This window comes from Seriola aureovittata, chromosome 5 (assembly GCF_021018895.1).
Source record: "Seriola aureovittata isolate HTS-2021-v1 ecotype China chromosome 5, ASM2101889v1, whole genome shotgun sequence".
NCBI classification, from domain to species: Eukaryota; Metazoa; Chordata; class Actinopteri; order Carangiformes; family Carangidae; genus Seriola; species Seriola aureovittata.
The window spans coordinates 7,941,175-7,962,480 of NC_079368.1; the positions used below are offsets into that span (position 1 = coordinate 7,941,175).

Below are 21,306 nucleotides of genomic sequence, written 5' to 3' on the forward strand. Positions count from 1 at the left end.
AACAACTAGGCAAATAATGATATTTTATATATGATGGCATCACCAGCTCCAGCAGAGGGGGAGTTGGATAACTTGCTCAAGGGCATTTCAGCAGGGTTCCTGTCATAAACACCCTGTGCAGCAGGAGCTAGGAGGACGTGCTCGCCCCTGTCGGTTGTACATGGAAGTGATCCAGATCATGGGGGCTGGACTGGATCCAGGTGCAAAAAAAAGCCTGCCAGGATCATTAAGAGGGAGCTCTCCACTGGAGAGCGCACACACATATACACACACTCACAAAGACACTCACACACAGTCAGAGCAGAGCAGAGGAGCTCTCATCCAGATCGGTGCCAGACGCACGGTCGACTTTTTGATTTTGCGCGAGTTTTACAAGGTTTTTGTTCATTTTTCTTTAATTAAGAGTAGTTAATATATAACTGCTGGGTCAAGTTTGTGACCTTTCACGCCTCTTTGGAATATCTTTCGGGATTAAAGGTGGATACTTCACAGGCGCAGGTACAGTAAAGTTTGAAGACAAATAAAGGCTGAGTTGATATCACTGTGGGGTTTTGTCCACAGTCGATGTCTGGGCAACGGTTAAATGCCATTTCCTGATTTTTCCCCCTCTTCTCTGCTTGCAGAAGTCGTCTTGAAAAAGTTCGACCAGGACTGTTTCTTTCCGACGCAGGAGCGCGCAGCAGCTCGGAGCGCTTCAAGACTTAAAAAAAAAAAAAAAAAAAAATAGTCAGTGCGACTTCGTCTGGGGTATTTTTTGAATTGAGCCGTCCCAGAAATGGTGGGGCACCTACACTTACAAGCGATGGATGATAGCCTTAAAGGAAAGAACCGGGAAGGGCTGCTCGACAGTCCGGATTCGGGATTGCCCCCAAGTCCCAGTCCGCCCTTCTGCTCCCTCTCTCCGGGTCTGATCGAGTCGCGCTCCAGCAGCTGCACGACGCCCGTCGAAAGCCATCATGGATATTATAAAAAGGAAAGCAGAGAAGGCAAACTGGTAAGGAACACATCGCTGAACTTCCTGTATGGTTTGAATTGAAATTAATTTAGTAAAATCAAACAGACTCGGGTCTGTTTTGTGTCCAGAATCATTTTGCTGTCAGTCAGATCATTGACACACTGAATTAAAGGATAAAAGGACGTAATGGCCAAATAATGAGGCTGCTGTGAGAGACACTGAAAATCTGAGAGCATTTTATTGTTTGGCCAGAACCAGATTTCACTCCGGTCCTACTCACCCAACATCTGGAAGCTCTCTCTCTCTCTCTCTCTCTCTCTCTCTCTCTCTCTCTCTCTCTCTCTCTCCCCGGAATTCTTTAGTTGCAAACCTCTGATGTTGCACTCATGCTGAAGATGCCACTGGCCCTCAGTAATCCAGTAAAATGTCTTCTTTTTCACTCTGCTGCATCAGCTGGGCCCTGACTACATGGTGTCATAAGGGTCAGTGAGTTGATCAGACCCAGCTGGGTTTCCAAACTGGGATCCAGGGACTCCCAGGGGTCCTTGCCAGGATTCCAGGGGTTCCCAACAAGATGCCATAAAGTTTTATAACAGTTTTACTTCACTCAGTAGCATGAATCTGAGTGAAGGTGTGTAGAGTGCAAGGATGACCACTCTGATCAGGTCTCTTCCCCCTCACCTACAGGACAGTCAGGTGGTCTGTCAGTGGGGGATCGATATGAAAAAATCTGGATTATGCTTCTTCAACTAGGTCTTTCATATCTGATATCACAGGGCTGAGGAATTTATAGTCAGAGGGAACCTTTAAGATGATCAGTCAGGCTCTCAGCTCCATAAACCTTGAAATAAGCCACCAGGAGCAGCTCTGTGTCCTCTGTTGAAACCACTCTAATGAGCAGTACTTATTACCCAACCTTTTTGCTTGTGACCCTTTAAAGAGAAGCAGTGACCACTTAGAGACACAAGCACTTTCACGAATTCTCAGACTGATTCTTCTGAAAAGAGGCCTTCCTCTACAGTATTTCATAATAAAAAGCAACAATTTAAGCATTTGTGTACTAGAACTGTTTTCTCATTAATCATCTTGTGACCCCTGTAGTTTACGAACCGTTTGGGGGGTCCCAACACCCAAGTTGTGAACCACTGTATCAGATAGTTTCAGTCATAGTCGCTGTCAGTCATAGTCCTCTTATTTATGGGACCATCTGTATTTGTATTTCATATTTGTGACTCTGGTTCCTCTATCTGGACATTAACTTGAGTACTGAAGTCTGAAAGTCATGTGACAGCTAACTTTGGTCAATATTTCTTTAGCGTTTGTGTGACCTGTTGACCCTCTTGTATCCTTAATGTGTGAACATTAACGGCTCAAAAAGAAAAACTGGAAATTGAGTTAAGTATCAAACTAAAGTTGCAGAGAACCCTATAAAGTTTATTAATATCAGCCTCAAAATGAATGTAAATGAATGATAGCTTGAAGCTAAAAATACATCAACATCTGGAAGCCAGTGTCCTGCTTGATGTATTCATGTTCAGTTCACCATGTCTGTGGATGTGGTAGCAATACAAACAGTAAAAAACCGATCCTGTTCATTTGGTTCTGTTTATGTAGCCTCAGTATCCATCCGTGACCGGCCGCTGGCGACCTTATTGGTAACAATACTGTTCACTATCAGCCTCAACCAGTTCCTGTTCAGATCTCACATGAACCAGCAAGCCCAGTCAACACGACTGTTGAAGTCCACAGGTTCACTCTTAAACTTTTCTTTTCAAGTTTTATTTCTTTAAAAGTATAAATAGCTCTCTGAATTACAAACGATGTACCTGTATAAGCAAAAATAGCACAAATATACAGTAAATTTGCAACAATATGTGACACAATTGTACATTAAATGAACCAAATTGTCAGTGCACCCCAAGGCAAATATTAGTACTTGTTTAGCTTGGGACAGTCCAACGAAAATAACATGATTCTGCAGAATATATTCCATGGAAACTAAGATTTATGATAATTGATGCACTTTCTGCTCTTTTGAAGGACAAATACATTTTAATGACACGTCCTGCAGTCATTTGTGTGTCACACATAACAAGACTGATTTGATTGAAAATCATTTCCAGGGTCACTCCCAGTTTCAAAAGTCTTAAGAACATGCCTGCGCAGGTCGGGGTGGCTTTTAAAGTGTCTGAGGGAGGCTTCAGAAATGCAGCACTGCATCCTGGGAGTTGCTTGACATCGGTTTGCTGAGGCCTGAAACAGAAAAAGAGAGAGATCCTCTAATCCTCTGGAGGTTTAGATTAGTAAGGACTCCTGCTTTGTGGTTTCCCTTTTTACAGATCAGTCCTGATAGGGGCTGCTCCTGCTTGTGTTTCTAATCCCGTCTATGGGCTCATGTGTGTGGAAAAAAATCAAACCTTTCCATCAGAGAAAAAAGGTTTTTTGAGCGGTATGAGAACATGTCTGGTAGCAGGATGAGGGGAGGCATACGTGTGCTTGTTTTTTTCTCTTTCCAAATCTATTTTTGTGTTGTTTTTGTGTGCCACCTAAGAACAATCCTCAAGTTCTATTTTGAGGTGCAGGGGCTTGTTAGCGCGGCTGCAGGCCATTGCATAAGTGTTTGATGAGCTCTCACTTCTAAATTAAAAGTGGGTAAACATCCAGATGGCCTGTCTGTTTTCAGACTTGGTTCAAATTTATGCAGATGCAGGATAATTAATCTTACACTTGGATCTCTTAACATGTGAATAGATTTACAAGAGGGACTAAGTGCATGAAAAATAGTGTGGTTATGTAATCTTGAATATTTCAGAGCACGTCCAGTTCAAGCTGGTGGCTCAACTGTCGCTGGATTATCCAGGAGGACAGGCAGGAGACAGATCTCATGACCTTTTCTAAATCTGCCTCACTGTGTGATACCGATGCTCTCACATTAACGTCCTTGCAAACGCAGGATGTTAAAGTCGGGTGCTTCTCTTCACCAAACAGCCAGCATTCGGAAGATTGTGTTTGAGTTGGCGTTTTCTCTCCGCAGCTCTGCATTGTGCATTGTACATTGTGTGGGTTTCTCAGCTGCAGACTATTTTTCCTGGGCAGAAATGTGCTATCAGGGGGGTTCATGCTTTGTGTGCATACTGCGGGATCCGCTGCCTGAAGGTGACCTGCCTCCATTTACGAGTGTTTGCTTTGCAGAAGTTGCCAGAACGCAACCGTGGAGAAATACCTGGGATGCTCTCCGTGCCGGAGCAGCAGGGGACAATCGCATTCTCGCTCAGTGTTTCCAGGTCATGAAGTGCCAGCAGCAGAAAATCAACGGCCTGAATATGAACCTTTTTTTTTTTCTTTTTTTTTTTCAGTCTTGCATGGCAAAACTAACAGCTGTGCAAGTCCAGTCCCACCATCCAGAGAGTGTGTGGTGATGATTGTAGGCTGTAGGTAAGACGAGCTTCACACGGCGATCTGCTGTACCCTTGGCCTGTTCTTGCTCGTCCCCTGTAGCGGCATGTGCACTTCACAGCGGCCAAACCGCAGCATGTGACAGCCTCCCCTGTGTAATGTGAGAGGTGGCGGAGTTGTGGTCGGGGTGCCATTTGATTCAGATTGGACGGCGTTTGGAGAAAGAAAACATTCAGTCGCTACCTGAACGTCGCAGTGTACGATAGGATCTGTGTTTCTGATTGGTGCGGCTCTGTTTATCTCCTTACAGTTCTGGAGAGGTCAAAGGTCAATACACAAACACACCTGCATGGTTCAAACAGTTAGTTGACCCCCCCACTATACAAACACTGTTGTCACCAGCAGCCTATCTAAGGTAAACTTGTTGTATTGTACGCTGCTTGAAACTTAGATTACAAATGTATCCCATGAAAATTAATTGAGTAACATTCATATGATTCCTATAAGAACTTAAGCATGTGTTTGTGGTTCTCATTATTATTGTATTGGAGCTTCACCTATTGTTCACTCAATTATTCATACAGGAACATATTAGAGCTGAAACAATTAGTTGATTAATAAAATACTGAATGGAAAGAAAATTAATTTGCAATTTTTTTGAGAATTAATAATCGTTGTTGATTTTGAAGAAATAATAAACTACACATTTTTGATTTTTTTTAACTTTTGGTCAAATAAAGCAAGTAAATCTGAAGATTTCACTTTGGGCTTGAGGTTATTGTGATGGACATTTTTGTCTATTTTTTGACATTTAATGGACCAAACTATTAATCAATTGATAGAGAAAATAATCTGCATATTATGAACAATGTGATTATCTGCAGCCCTAGAACATATGATACAGTTAAACTACAGCCATGGAGGAAATCTGAAGTGTCCAAAAGTGTTTTATGCATCAGAAATCATCAGACTGTGCCTGTGTGTGTGTATGTGTGTGTGTGTGTGTGTGTGTGTGTGTGTGTGTGTGTGTGTGTGTGTGTGTGTGTGTGTGTGTGTGTGGGCTGAACAGAGTCGAACAGCTCTGATGACTGGAGGATTTATGGAAGTGAGGATGGCCACGATCAGATGTGGTGGAGAGAGGCCATCACACACACTTGATCATTTGAACCCATAAAAATCTGAATTAACAAGAACCAAGAGGGAATGCGACAAGGGCATGACATGTGATTAGAGGTCGTTCAGTTAACTATGGCTGAAGTCCCCGTGAGACCTCTGACCTCCCTGTAGCAGAAACTGAATCCATGAGTATCACCTGGTTATCATTTTCAAAAAGCATCATCTCCACTCAGCCTGACTACCAGCTGCTCCAGAGACGTACTTCTTGCAAGTGAATTCCCATTTCATTAACTACTGTCGGCCCTGACATCTGTGAGCCTATTTTCAGTCCACACACACACACACACACACACACACACACACACACACACACGCACGCACACACACACAACACACAGGCTGTGTCTGGGTCACATATCTCAAGTCGGCCTGAGCTGCAGTGAAAGCTGGTGAGAAAGAGACTTCCCACCAACACTTCATTTGGCTGGACCCACACAGTGCAATTATCGGAATTAAAATGGAAGTGTGGCCCTGACTGCTGCGCTCTTCTGTCTAATTGTTGTTGTAGTAATAGTCGTGCCATCGACGAGGCGAGTTCTCACGAGGGAGGATGGCGAGTCTGTGTTTTTAATTTGGCTCTGCTGAAACCCCCCCGACCATGCTGGGATTTTTTAATTTTTTTTTTTTTACAGGACTACTTTGAATGGACACGTTGGCAGGCTGGTTACAAACAGTTCAGCAGGAGATTGATGTTTGTGTGAGATTGTGACTCTTGTGTGTCTCCTGCACAGCTGCCCTACCTGCTGCTCAACGCCACAGGAACAGACCCAAAGACTCGCATGTACCCCGTGTTCTTCGGAGAAAGCATCGAGGTCAACCCCAAACCAGAGCAGGAAATCAAGTAAGGGAACCCCCCGAGACACAGTAGCGGGTTTCAATATAGAGCTTTGTTCACTAATGTAGATCAATATTGTCTTTTCAACACTGCCACCTAGTGATCAGTTTTAAATGTGTTTCTAAAGAGTCATTTTCTCCTTTCCAGGTGCAACTCCGAGGTCAAGTATGACTCTGACAAGCATTACAGGGACCGAGTTTACTGCGCCCCCGTTCCCACGGCCACCTCCTTTAGCGAGACAGTGGTGGCGGTGCGGAACTGCACTTGGAGGAGCTACAAGTCCCAGGTGTACCTGGAGCCACGGCAGAGGCCCATCAGCTACCAGAGTACCACCATCATCTACCCGAAACACGCCAAGAACACTTACCGCACCACGCTCAACTACAACGCCACAGGCTCCCGCCGCTGGTTTGTCTCCACGGTGCAGCTGGAGTCGAGTGAGGATACTAGTCCCTGTATCATCTACACAGAGGACCTGTAGAGCCCGGACCGGGCCAGCCCGCACAGGGAGAGGGCGACCGGGTGTTTTTTTTTTGGTTTTTTTTCTTCTCTTTTTTTTGGAGGAAGAGGAACTTGGGAAGGCAAATATTGAAATGGAAATACTTCAAGTAATAGCTGGAGCAACTAAAAACCCTGCTCTGTTCATCTTTACTCGCCATGGAGGAAACTCTGGGAAACCCTTTAGTGACATTTCACCTGAGTGTATTTAGACTTTCTACTGATGCAGTCTTTAAAAAGGGAGGGTTGGTCCTCTGGCAGTCTAAAGCTGCACTTCAATGGTTAATGTCTTATTTAATACCAGAGCTGACAAATTGGTGGCCTTTGCTGTCCTTCAGGTTGGATCGTAACCTCAGTGGAGGTAACGATCAGATCGTAGATGTCTGTGTATGTAGAGAAAAGTCAGGATGACGTGTCGTGGGAGCTCGCGCAAACCCAGTCACACCAATGCAAAGCTTTCTAATATGGCTTTATTGCACTTGTTTTCTATATATCACAGTTCTCTGAGTGGGCTTAGCATCGCAGGGGGAGAATTTCAGTACTGCATTTGAAAAATTGGACCAAAGACAGTTTATCTCTTTGTAATAACTCCACACAATGAGGCAGAACGCTTTTGTTTTGTTAGAGTTAAGACTGAAGTCTAATCAAAACAAGGATCACAGAACGGTAACAAAAGAATATTTGAAAAGGGAGATATTTAAAGCCTCTGAAAACATGGTTTAAAATCTAAAAACAGCCTGTTAAACGCAATTTAATTTCAATACTTTAGTTTAAGATAATGTTTGGTCTCTAGGAGGTGCTGAGGGGCTGCAGAGCAACATTCAACAATTTAGATTGACAACACATACAGCCTTTGAGAACAGTGGCAATCGTTGCATAGTTTACTTTCTGTTTTACCTGCTTTTGCCAAAAAAAAAAATGTAAACAAGCAGAGGGAAGTGACACTTCTCTGTCACAACTCTTGGTACGGAACAAACTGTACTGATGCAGTGGCGCTCACCTGTCGGCTTCTCCAAGAGAGTCAAACACAAAAACAAGAAGTGTTTCCAGCTGCAGCCTGTCAGTATCTGGACGCTTCAAGTGCAATCGACATATCACTGTTTCAGCTGCTGCACCAGCTACTCATAAATGCATCACTTAGAAAGTAACTAGTCATTAACTTCAAACCGGTGATTTGCTGAATCATATTGCACCATTGAAACGTAGCTGGTAAAGTCGCTGCAGCATCATAACTTTAATAATAATTTGCAAATGTGGGTCAAATGTTGGCAGGCTTAGCATTAGCTTTGTCCGTCGGTTCAGTTAGCTATGTAACAGTTGGCAGTTACTGGGCATACGTGTCTATTAACAACCAGTCCCTACATAAGAACTATGTGATGCAATTTACACATCACCTTTTGTGTATGTGTAAATCTCCACTAAGTGAGCACTTGCGTTATAACTAGGTGTGAGTTTACGAGTAGCTGACGCAGCCGGGCGTTTCAAGTTTTCACATGTCAACAAATTGTCAGTGAAGGTTGTTCAAAAGCATGAAACTCTTCTGCTATCACCAACATGTAAAAAGTCGAGCAGGGAAACCACATTAGATTTCCCTGTTGAAAATGTAAGATAGATTTTTATAGAGCGTTTTCATGACTTCTTTATGTGTCATATATATATATATATATATATATATATATATATATATATATATTTAGATACTGAACACAGCAAATATTGAAACTTCAGACTTTACCTCAAATTTTCTTAGGTATCTGTTTTATTCATTGCAAATGTGTATTCCTGATTTTCAGTTGAGGTCTTGAGCTTGTGATCTTGTTTTATTTTGTAGTTTGAAATACCCTCCAGGTTATGTGTAGAGTGGAGAGGACGCGGAGGGCACGAAGATGAGGCGGTGCATCAGTACTGTGGGATAGGTACTGGGCTTTAATGAGGGAACAGTAAGTAGCAAGACAACAGGAGAAAAGTCAGATCTGCTCCTTCAAAAGAAAAAATATAGACGAGATGACTTTTTATACAGAACAGTGAAGTCCCTGGTAAGATGGTGGAGAGTTTTGCTATGTGTTGATGGTCTGTGAAATGTCAGAGACTGATGAGAGAAAGTCGGTGGGTGTAAAGTTAAACACGTTGGTGGTTTTCTGTGAGATACTTTTGTGTTTCCTAACACTTGATTTTGTTACTGTAATATATTTTCCTGTTGTATATGTGGCATCGAGGCACTTCATAATTCTCTTTATATTTTTGTACGTCAATCATTGTTCCTGTTCTGATCAAGGAAAATAATTTAAAAAGATGTATATCCTAAATGAATAAAAAAAAAAAAAAAAAAAAAAAGAAATTCCCAAACCCTAATTCTGTTGTTTTGAGTGCATTTGTTGCTTGATTTTGATCACAGGATGTTGTATTTCCCTTCTTACTACAGGTTTAATTTTGGCCCTCTGAAAGAAAGAGGAAGTTCTCCAGACACACAGTGGGACGGGTCACACAGTTAATATGGTGCAGCATCCTGTTGGAAACCCTCAGACAATAATAATAATATCCCTCGTAAAAAAAGAATCAAGGCATGTTCATTAAGCAGAATTTCAGAACAAAAACAAAATCAATCTATCAATCAGGCCGTAAGTATTTGGAGAGTTATATTTTTTTTATTGTTCTTCAGGCCCTCTGCCTCAGCGCATTCACTGCCTCACATTGAAATAAAATAATAGATACCACAGTGCCTCAGGATCTCCACAGCAGCTCACATCATGCAGTCTCCAGTGTTGGATAAGACTGATGTGAAACAGCAAACTGGACCTGACCACAGAGATATTTTGGTTCCTGGTGAAAGTCGGTATTTATGAAACAACTGACTGGATGAAATTGCTCTTTTCCAGATCATATGATACATTATGTTGAAGTTATAAAAGCTTCAACTTGATATATCAGTGCACAAAGTATTCTTTTAAAAATCCCTAATATGGTCAATAAAGGATTGAATATTAAGTCAGCAACTTTCTTATCCATAAATCAGGGGATGTAAAATTGTGCTCAGGGACGGACACGGTGGGGATCCATGAAAACTGTTTTCCTCCTGTGCAGAAAAGCCCCTGCAACATAAATAATGTTTTATCTGATGTCCTCAGAGATGGTTTACTTGCCCAAATTTGCTCTTCATGTCTCAGCAGTCTACATATATACTCCACAGCAAATACAGAACACAATTAAAATACCTGATCAGAAACTTAAAAGTACACTGTGGACTTTGTGGGCCACTTGTGGTGGAGCAACATTTTTATCAGCAGGTCCCAGTTGCACAAACAATGAACAATTCTAAATATTACAAAAAAAAAAACACATCGGCACCTTGAAGTTTACATGAAAGTCTGGAGCAGGGCTATTCAGGTTCTTTACTCGAGTGAAAGCAGCAACATCACACTGTGACAATACTCAGTTAAATGTCATTAATTGAAAGTATTACTCAAGTGAAAGTACATAAACATAAGGAAAATGTGTTTTAAGTATGAAAAGCAAGGTATTCTGGAAATTTCCCTCTTCCCTCTGTGAGAGTACTGTATGGTTTATAATATTATATGATCATACACTGATGCATTAATGTGTAAACTCATTTTAACAAATCTATATAGTAGAGGGTAGTGTAATCTATTACCATGCATTAGAATTTTTAGGATAATCATTTTTTATATGTAAATCTTAAACTGAAAAGTAACAAATAAGTTGTCAAAAATGTAGCAGTTATAACTGGAAGTAGCGTATTTTTCAAAGGTCTTTGTTACATGTTGTAAATGGAGGAGGGAAGACAAATTAAGAATCATATTTCACTCTTCACACGTCTAAGTAGGCCTACTTAATTTCATAACATGGTATCCTTGTAGGGCTCATGGGAGTTATGTAAGGAGGGGATCATAACGGAGACGCAGTGTGACCTTCATACGAGCTGAATGATAGCACAGCAGATCACAGGAGACCAGATCAGTAGCAGCTGAACAGCACCTTAGTTCAACAACCGCAGCGGACGACTCGGCTCATCATCATGATCAGCTTTACTACGACATTAACGTGGGTCAGGGCTGGATCTGATCTTATTTTGTTCAATTTATGCAAAATTAATAAATGCAGTGATTGAACATCTCTCCCTGAATTCTTTGGGTCAAACTTAGTCAATGTATAATTGTAAAAAGAAATATGCTTATACTGCCCCCTGGTGGTACTTTACCCTCATTACTTTGGGTCTGTCAAACAACCAACACAAACACATACCAATAAATGACGTGACTCTGAGACCATGAATGGCAATAAGCTTTTTATTTAAACATTAAGGCAGTGTCTTTTTTGTTTTTCATTTTTACACTGCTATCCACAAAGCTTGCTGGTGGGCATGTAGAATTTAACCATGTGAATATTTTTTTTTTTTTTTTTTTTTTGCAATACCAACCTTGAAGCAAGCCACATAAATATTTACATCTCTTCAGTTTTATATACAATCCTTGCTATTATACAGTGGGTTATAATAAAAAAAAAAAAAATCATTATGCACAAAAATTGTTGAACAATGTACTGTTTATGTCAATCCCCCCACCCACCCTTGGACAGTCCAGGGAACACATCAAGATATCAACTTTGTCGTTTTCGGTTTGAATGATTATTTTTGATTTATAATGACACAGGTGTGTATTGAATACAGAAACTTTAAGGACAACAACAAAATGGATGCATGTTAAAACTGATTTCATTATATACTTTTAAAAACAACCTATTAGTCTGTCATCAGGGAACAGCTGGATATGGCTTAGTCTGTTTACCGTCACATTCTTAAATTTCATCAGTGGATAAATGACAAACACGCAGAGAGACCGATGTACAGAGCCTGGCTGTATTTTTGCTTCGCCTGATGAAATTACAAACCCTCCATCAGTCTGGATAGGAAAAACAAACTCAGAGCTAAAACATGGCTGAGATGATCCTCTGCAGGTAAGTAGAATGATGGAGGGAGAGGAGGTAGTCCTATAACAGTCATCATGTTTGTGTTGTGACAATCCCCCGTGACAAAACTAGAGATAGAGGTGAGTCTTCCTGAAACTACTAAATAAGCTCACTGCCATCGCTTCAGAGTGTTCAGTCAGGGGACAGAAACCGTCGCTTGTTTCCACAAAGTCACAAGGGGAAACATTTCACATCATTTACAGAAAGGGCGACCTTTAAAAAAAATACTGCAAGTAAAATGTTAAAACATGTCAACTAATGTTACAAAAAAAACTACCAGAATGCTTTCGAATGCCTTTCCCCTCGACTTCCTCTGACCCGTACGAACACAGGATGTGCAATGAAGTACACTTGAAGTATGTCATGGGTCTCATAGAGTGGAGAAAACATCTGATGCAGGCCCAGGTAAGCTGTCCTGTGATACAGCATTGTCGTGTTTAGATGATAAATCTAATGAGTGAAACAGTTAAAAGCTAAGGCTGTGATGGGTTTGGAAGAAGTAATAATAAATGCAACACACAAAAAAACAAAAAATTAAAAAAAGGACGTTCCATTTGCTTTTTTGATTTCAGATTTCCCTGCATGGACAGTATAAACCCTGGCATGGGGGGGCTAAAAGAAAAATTGTGCGTCACTTGGTAACTTCAGTACTGTATATGTAAAATAAATGGCACTTAACACTAGGAATATCTCATAACTGTACAAAATCTGCCTGGATGAGGAGTTGAGTCTCAGGTCCACCACTAGGCAGTAAAAGGTCAGAGGTCAGACCGTCACAACAGCTCCTAGACGGGATTCTAGCGGGCCGGCTGAAGCTGCCGCCGCCATGGACCAAGAGGTCATAGAAAGATGGCTTTATTTTTTAAATTTTTTGTCACCTCTTCAATGCGAGCAAACTCCAAGTGATGCTGAGGAATTTGCCTTTAAGCAGCTTTAAGGTCGGTCCGCACCTGCTCGAAGCGGCTGATTCGTCGTTCACTGAAATGTGATTGTCGCTTTGAGTGTGGGAGCGCTAAAGAATATCGGTGGCAAGACCAAAATAAACAGGTAGGTGTTAAAGGATACCTCCACAGTGGGATTTCTATGCTGTTCTTGAGTCCATTTTTTTTTTTTTACCTCCCCCAGGAAACACAGATTCTTAAAAATGCCATTGTGAACAGACTGACAACTAAGTGCTTAATATCCAAAAAACGGTTTCAACAAACACAGACATGGTTAATATAAAAACAGTGAGAAAGTGTCACTTGTCTCAGTGCCGTCCATCTGGCAAAGCATCTCTCCCCACGTGGATGCCTGATGTCAGCCGGCCTTCGCCGCTCTCCTGACCCTCCCAAATATATGATGACATCAGCGATGAACAGCATGTTTACCCTGTAAACCAATGATATGACCCTCCCACATAACAATCTCTGCCCCCCGCCCCCAGAAAAGATACATCATTGCAGATAAGAGACAACAAATGACACCATCAAAAGTTCACCATCAAAATGTACTAAAGGTCTCAGCTCACGTTCCAAACACAGGACTGGACTGAATTCAAAGGAGAAAAAGAAAGAACCAAAACAAGAAAAACAGGATGTTGATCCTCCTCCCGTCCTCTCACAAGTGTTCTTGTAGTGGTAGCAGTGCACAGGTCGCCTGCACCTGGAGTTCACCATGAAGAAACGTGAGGGGGGTCTTCGCTGTGTGGGCTGCTGCTTTCAGGTCAGATCTGCAGTGAAAATCTGTCTCTAGAACAGCCGTCATCGGGCTCCTGACCAGACCAACGACACGACCTCTGAGTCCCTTCCACACAAGTGTCAGCACATTAGAGCGGTACACCCAAAAGGTGCAGGTCCATGTGTCTATATTGATAAGGCCAGTGAGGAAAAGTAGTAAAGTTCAAATAAAAAAAACGAAAAGAAAAACAAAGTGATTTGTCCTTTAGAGTAGTCCTGGAGTGAATGCATAACACCTAAGCGCAAACAAACACACGGAGCAGCAGTGTTCCAGCTCGTCGGTGCTTGGTGTCTCAGGTGTGTGAAAAGGTGACACGATCCTTGCTTGAGGACTGATGGAGGAAAATGCAGAGTGGAATGGTGTGGGTAGGTTTGCAGGTGCCTCAGCAGGTGTGTGTATATGTGTGTGTGTGTGAGTGTGTGTTTGCGTGGCTGCAGCAGCACAGAGGTGGTTGACTGTTAGCGGGGTCCTGTTGTACGATGGCGTTTCCGGTCACTCGCTGTCAGACAGGGTCTCGTACTGAGACATGAGCAGAGGCTTGGGCTCCTCCTCCCAGGAGCGGCCCTGTCCAGGTCCTGACCCTGGGCCCTGGCCCCCCGGCTGGCCGGAGGAGGGGGAGGGAGCGGATACAGTCCCGCTGGGGAAACGCATTATCAACGGGTTACACGGGAAGGGAGTTGGAGCTGAACCTGCAAAAAAAAAGGAGAGAGACAGAATTGGTGATGTGTTTAAAGCATTTTCACCTTTTCCAGAGATCCACTACAGCAGGTGTCTGCACCAATAAATCAATCTACCTGTGGATGAAGGCCGGTCCTCCCACACACGATTGGTAAGGGGAGTCCGTCTGTTGCAGTCTCCCTCAGAGTGGACAGAGGACACAGAGGATGGTCTCTCCCCCCCTGACAGACCTGGTCCTGGGGACTTGGCTTTGCGCCCATTAGAGCGTCCGCTGCTCTTTGAGGACTTTCCCCCACCTACAAACAGAGGAGGCAGAAGTCTGGTTTTAAGCTACGGTGCAACACGCTCCTGTGAAAAAAAGCATCCAGCTCTGTTTGCAGCTCCTCCTCCTCCAGCAGTTAAGGAGGTGTGTTTACGTGGGTATTGGAAATGAAAACACATCCGCACATAACTCAGTCCTTCACTATCTCTCTTGAAATAAGAAACACACTGTTGAAAGACTTTAAGCAAAAGAATTATCGTTAAGAGGGAAGAAAAAATTATATATAAATTATTCATCTACTTGCCAAGAGTCAGATGAGAAGATCAATAAAACTCTCATATTTGTCTGTGTGAAGCTACAGCCAGGAGGCCGTAAGTTTATTTTACCATAAAGACTATGAAGACACCAGCTTGGCAACAGAAAAGAAGTCAACAAGATAAAATATAAAAGAGTTTGAGGAATGTCGCACCTTGTGAGAAACAGTCCTCACCACGTCCGTCGGCTACCGACATACCAGCAGACACGCTGGGACCCATCGGGTTAGTGGCGTTGGATGGAGAGCGCTCCTCAGACTGATCATCGTATTTGCCCATTAAGGCCTTTCTTATAATGGCCTCCAGGCCTATTGAGTTACCAGGGGCCTCTGGAGTAGGGTGGCTGCGGACACTCACAGGTCCTGTGTGGAAGGAGGGAGTGTTAAACAAGTTAGAGGGAGAGAGGGACAGTAAGTACAGAGAGTGCTATTGTAAGCAGGGAAAATGGGCATGAAGCTAAAGCTACAGCAAAAGGAGGAAGAAGAAGAGAGAGTGGGGATCCACAGCATGAAGTCGTATCAGAAGGAAAGTGAGACATGAAGAGATAAAACAGGCCAACAGTGGAAGGACAGTGTGGTGACTCAGTATTGTCCGAAGAGTAGTGAGCACAACCTTAAAGAGAGGTGTGAAAGAATAGGAGAGTAGAACAGACACACAGCTTCAGTCATTGCATTTGCTCTTGGAAAAAAGATTTTAATCTCAATGACAGTGCTTGACTTAATAAAGATTAAATAAAAAATGTATACAAATTACTGTAGGTCAATACTGTAGGAGAACAGTGCCTCAGGCCGTCCAGAGGGTGGGGTTGAGAAAAGGATGATTTTCTCTTAAGGCCTTTATCAAGTCTCGCAAACATTTCATAAATGCATTTTTACTGCCTGTGTCATGTGGTAACACAGGTCAAGTTAATTTCCCGTGTAAACGCCACCTTATGACCTTTGTAATATTTCTGTAAACGGCACCTTTCACCACAGCTCTAGCCTGAGAACATGCAGCTGTGGCTGATGCCTGGGCTCTGAAAACCTTGGCCTTGGACATCAATATGTTCAAATATAAAACAAACTCTTGTAAGCCGCTCCATCTTGCACAGTCATCCTTAACTTAACAGACCTCAAGTTGCATTATGCATACTGTTTCCATATTTACCCACTTTGCTAACATGCCATAATGGAGGAGGTGGAAATAGAGGCGATTACCTGCAGTTGTAGACGCCGGCATATTGAAGATCTCTGTCCCTGGCTGACCAGCATCTGAGAGTGTGAACAAGGTTTCTTTTTAAAAGTCCATTCTCTTCATTAAATCACATGCAATCACAAGTCGGTGCTGAAGTCAGACTTACTGAAATCACCGTCGTTCCCCACCACAGTCATCTTCTTGATCATCTCCTGTTTCTTTGACTTCACGATAGCCGAGGTGTTCTCCGTCAGCTTGCTGAAGAACGCCGGAGGCTGGGAGGCATTGGGAGGGGAACGGGAGCCCATTCTGTAGGAGTGAAAGGAAAGCCAAGTTAACACACACACACACACACACGCACACACACACACACACACACACACACAAAACAGCACTCATATGATACTCCCATTTTTCTGTGCTTTTAAATTCAATAGTTGGCATGTCTAAGCACCATCTGAAAGCCAATTCCAAACACTTAATTTCTACTGAAATTATTTGTAGAGTGACAACAATGATTCAAACAAATGTTATAATCAAATCATCAATCATCCATCCATTTACAGCAGGCTGAACAGAGAAGCTCATACATTTATGAAAAATAATATTTTTCAAAACATATTTAAAAACAAAAGGGATCTCCTTCTGGAGCGCGACATGTATAATTGTTACACTTTATATATATTTTGAGTTGAAGTGCGCCTTATGGTTCAAGGCATGTGGCTTACATTTTTATGTTATTAACACAACGGAATATAAAGCACCTCGCAGCTGCAGTGGTGCAGCCCGTTGAATGACAACTAAAAGAGCAGACTTTGTTCAGTTTGTTCAAATACTGTAATTAGCAATCGACTCAATATTCAACTAGGAATAAGATCCTTAACTGCGGTCGTGCTAATCTAAATATTGTATGAGCTGAATATATACACCACATAGTTTTATTATATTTGACTTTCATGCAACTGCACCCACTTAAGTTAACACCAGCAATAAAACATATTTGCAGTGAGCTCTTTCTGAGGAAATCCACAGCAGTGTGAGCTGTTACCCTTGCTCTCCCTGCTCGTTGGGGTAGGAGGCCCCTCCCTGGACTTCAGGTTCAGAGCTGGCTCCAGCAGGAGACACTGGTTCAATGCCGTCATTTGAAACACTGACAGGTGATGCCTTGGGCTGAGGAGGAGACCTGGGGAGAATACAAAGAAAGATATATACAGCATGGTTAACATCAGACCAAATCAATGAATCCTTGTTTAAGTTATCGGCATCAAAGGGTGAAGGCACATACAGTAAGACAGTGGCCACTCAAAGCTTTCAACCTTTATTTCTCTTGTTTCAAAGTGATCCCGTCTGACAGTAATTCTTACCGATCTCTGTTGCGTTCTCCGCCGAGGCTCTCCGGATAGCGGGACCCTTGGCCTGACTCCTGTGAGGTGGGCGGGGGCTGGGAGGCACTGGGTGGACGGGTCAAGTCCAGGACAGGAGAGCCGTGGTAGCTTTGCTGCTGGCTCTGCCTAGTGTAGTCTTTAGTTATCACCTCCTGTTTACGGAAAGACATATACACGCCATGAGACATGAAAATACCTGTTCTGTTCGGCACTTAGGAAACATACATAGTAATACATACATATAAAGATGAGATTGTGCTATTTTTTTTTGCAGTTGTAATGCAGTGGTTGAGAAGTCTTACACTGATGTGCTGTGCCAGGGTGACCACCCTCTGGCTGCCTTTAACACAGGGGGACGGGGGCTGTTGGCCTGGAGACAGTCTCTCCTCAAGGTACAGACTGTGTGGATCCATCTTCGGTGGAGCTGAGAGTCAAATTCAGAGAACAGATACACATGCACACCCATGCACACACACAAACACACACAGAGGCAAAAAATCACATCCACACATGAATAAAAGTTAGTTTTGTTTTTTAGTTCATGGTGACACAATTCAAGATCTCTAAAATTGTCCTACTGAAAACATGCGCGGTTCAGAAATGTCCGTCCATCCATCAGGACTTATGGTGGATGTGCAGTTTAAACATTTCGTGTAGCACCTGCACGAGGGCTGAAAGGGCAAGCTTTGCTATAAAAACACTACATGAACATGTGTGAGACAAGCTCCCTCAGATCTCTTAACTATTTATAGAGTACTTTTTGCATACAGACCTGGCGAGCCTGGCTCTGACCAGAAACGATACTAAAATTGACTGGTTTTGCATCAGTGATTCATAAATGAAGAAGTCACAGTCACTTATTAACTGAAAAAGAAGAGACAACTTTTAACTAAAAAATAAAATCCTCATGTACTGCCTCAGCGACAAAGAGAAAACAAATGTGCTTACTGTATACTATGAATACAAGTACAAAACTTAACTCAAGACAGGCCCGTCTATGGTTAGCCATACATTTATCAAATTATTGTTTAACCATTGTGGGACTACAGCTTTCCGCTTGCATGCTCTAGAGAGCACTAATGAGCCTATTTCAAGACTGTTTTTCCCTTGTGCGTCATGTCTCACTATGTGTTTTCTTACACAACTCTTGCACTACAGTATTTATCTCAGGAAAGGATGATGTAAGTTGAGCATCGGAGGGAGGGGAGGGGGCAGGACTGTACAGACTCCCAGAGAGGACGAGTCCCCCGGAGGGACAGGAAGCTGTGATTTTTGTTGTTAGCTAGCAACGACAGAAGAGACTCTGGGTTCATTTCAACAGCAGCCTACTACAGTGTTTCTCTCTGTGGTCCTGTGTACGAGTTTGTGAATGTGTGCCAACAGCAAGGTGATGATGTCCTATCTGTCAGAGTCTCGTCTGCTTGGAGAAGCATGCTTCCTGATGCCTACTGTATATACAGGACTATATTAACACACATTTGAACTCAGCATGCAGTTGTCACTTGCCCTGCAGTATTGTATAAATACAGATGTGACACACTGTTCTACGAAGCAGAAAACAACAAAAAACAACAACAACAGCAAACAAATTCACATTCCAAACTCTCAGAGGCTTGATTGAGAGAGATGTGTTGATTGTTGGGTGTGTGTTGGAAAAATAATTAAATTCAATAGGAAAAAAAAAAAATTAGCATAAATTACAGTGAGCCATAAATAGAAACATGCAGAGATTTCAAGGGCCAGAACCTGTAGTACCCCCCTCCCCCTGGATGGCTGAAAGTCTCCCCAGTCTTTCCCATGTGCGTCCCCTTTCAACACCGTCCTTCTGTGTAGCACCGGTGCTCTCTGGGACCCCAGGGGGTCAGTTTGGTGGTTGGTAAGGCTTTCAATGACCTTTAATGAAAGGGACTCTCACACCTACTTTGTTCCCCTTTAGTCGTGTGGGTTATATGCGGTCATTGCGCCCCAGCACAATGTGTTTCAAATAGGTCTGTGAGCATCTACATGAAGGAGTGCCTCATAAGACATGCAGCAGTGAAGTAGAGCCACTGCATGTGTAAAGTCAAAGTGCTTGAATTACAAGCGGTCTCATTTAAAACAGGATATAAAAGCCTCCTGTGGTGCAATGTCTTTTCAAGTGTCTAAAATATTCTTTTCATGCCCACTTGCATGTGGTGAAATATTCTGTTTAAAGTAAGCAGCCGAAAGGGAGGGAGGAGGGGTGCCACGTTAAATTCAAGTCACATCATCTACGAAAAGAAAATTAAAAATAAGCAGCAAAGGATGTTCCGCCTTAATGTCCCACCAGCTTTAACTACCTCAAATGACGCCTTAAAGGACACCTAGGATCTTCTTCATGGAAAATTAAATGTGTCGAGTTGTTGTTATTAATATTTCATCAATGCTCTATCAAGCTTATAAACTGCCTCTTCATATTTCATTTCAGCCAGTCAGGTCCAATTTGGACAGGCTATAAGTTTGGTTTTCCAGAGGTCACCCTTGGTGGTCTTTAAGTCTGTAAAGAAACTAATAATAAAACTGGAACAAAGCAAAAAATTATAGCATTGAAAGAAAAAAATGTAAATGAATTGGGCTGATTTGATAATGCCAACCACCACAGCGTGCAATAGGCCACAGACTGACGGGGAGGGTCTGGGTGATGAGGGGGACCCTGGGATCCAGAGCGTCTTACCATCAGTGGCGCTGCTGGCAACAAGCGAGCCCGTCTCTGGCATCCCCGTTTCACAAGAAATTTGACGCATTATAATCGCGTTTATGAAGTTGGCCGCAGTCATGGTGGTCTTACCGAGTGCTCGGAGCTCTTGTTCCTGAATGGACATCGGTTTGTTTTGAGTCTTTTCCCTACTAGGTGTACCGCTTTCTCCACGGCCAGGAGGGTTATCCGACTGGAGAGGCAGCAGGTGTTGGGGCCGGCCTGAAGCCGAGGTATAGGAACCTGGGTATATTCCTGGGCTGGGGCTGGACAGCTTGGGGTCTGATTTACTGGAGGGTCCGTGTTGGTCCTGCACATGCTTGGGTAGACCTCCCCTGATTTTGCCTCCATCACGACTCTGCTCTTTGGCTACACCTGAATCCATGACAGATGGGTACGCCTCAGGGGGCACACCTGTCCTTTGGAGGTGGCCAGGGTAACCTTGGTAGCGTCCTGGGCCTGAGGGCATGGACCTGCCGGGCCAAACAAACCCCACTTAATAAACATGGAAGTCAAAATGGTAAACTTTGCTGTGAATGTTGAGTGAAAGTATGCTTTGTCCCAGTGTTGTCCTTATAAAAACAGAACTAAAGTGCAGTTTACCGTAACACAGATGAGCTGGAGTGTTCGCTGACAGAAAGACTTTTGCCCCCAGTGTTGTGCAGGACGCTTGGCCTCTGCTGCACGTTCTCCTGGGTGCGAGGGGACACCGGGGAGTGCTGGTGGCTGTACGGTTGGGAAGCAGGTCTCACATTGCTGCTGCTACTGTTTCCCAAGCTGTGCTCTGTACCTTAGAAGCACAAACCAGACCCATTTAATCTCACAGATGCATTACTACCTTTGTGCTGCTAGTATGTGCCTTTACTTTTAACATGATGACAAAAATGAAAGAAAAAATGAAAAAAAAAAAACAAACAAAATTGCTCCATACCTGGTCGCCAGATGGGGGCGTGCTCAACATTTCCAAGAGACCCGCCCTTCTCTCTGTCGCGCTCTCGGTCCCTCTCTCTGTCCCGGTCCCTTTCCCGTTCCCGGTCCCTCTCGCGTTCCCTCTCACGATCTCTCTCCCGGTCCCGTTCACGCTCCCTCTCTCTCTCCCGCTCTCTGTCTCTCTCCCGGTCCCTCTCTCTGTCACGCTCACGGTCTCGCTCACGCTCACGCTCCGAAGATGAGGATGAGCCTTGCATCTTGTTTATGTGTGAGGAGCCAACTGTACAAG

The 21,306-nt window shown here is 43.2% G+C and overlaps 2 protein-coding genes across 9 annotated transcripts in view; one reads left to right on the forward strand and one right to left on the reverse strand.

The window, feature by feature from the left end:
• The first annotated feature begins 222 nt into the window (after positions 1-222).
• On the forward strand, positions 223-11,283 carry rflna (refilin A). Its single transcript, XM_056376304.1, has 4 exons — positions 223-498; positions 624-994; positions 6,259-6,368; positions 6,510-11,283. The coding sequence occupies exons 2-4, from the start codon at positions 776-778 to the stop codon at positions 6,841-6,843; spliced, it is 663 nt and encodes a 220-aa protein (XP_056232279.1). The 5' UTR covers positions 223-498; positions 624-775; the 3' UTR covers positions 6,844-11,283.
• Positions 11,149-21,306, reverse strand: part of ncor2 (nuclear receptor corepressor 2) — an 85,409-nt gene continuing 75,251 nt past the window's right edge. For 6 of the 8 annotated variants that reach the window (XM_056376296.1, XM_056376298.1, XM_056376301.1 and 3 more), the window contains 11 exons: positions 21,019-21,297; positions 20,691-20,877; positions 20,067-20,560; positions 17,677-17,798; positions 17,354-17,526; positions 17,038-17,172; positions 16,156-16,298; positions 16,013-16,066; positions 14,972-15,178; positions 14,357-14,536; positions 11,149-14,251 (listed from right to left, as the gene is read on the reverse strand). In XM_056376296.1, the coding sequence (XP_056232271.1) occupies positions 14,055-14,251; positions 14,357-14,536; positions 14,972-15,178; positions 16,013-16,066; positions 16,156-16,298; positions 17,038-17,172; positions 17,354-17,526; positions 17,677-17,798; positions 20,067-20,560; positions 20,691-20,877; positions 21,019-21,297 (2,171 nt within the window). In that variant the 3' untranslated portion in view covers positions 11,149-14,054. The remainder of the gene's footprint in view (positions 14,252-14,356; positions 14,537-14,971; positions 15,179-16,012; positions 16,067-16,155; positions 16,299-17,037; positions 17,173-17,353; positions 17,527-17,676; positions 17,799-20,066; positions 20,561-20,690; positions 20,878-21,018; positions 21,298-21,306) is intronic. The other 2 variants (XM_056376303.1, XM_056376302.1) reach the window with 1 other exon arrangement.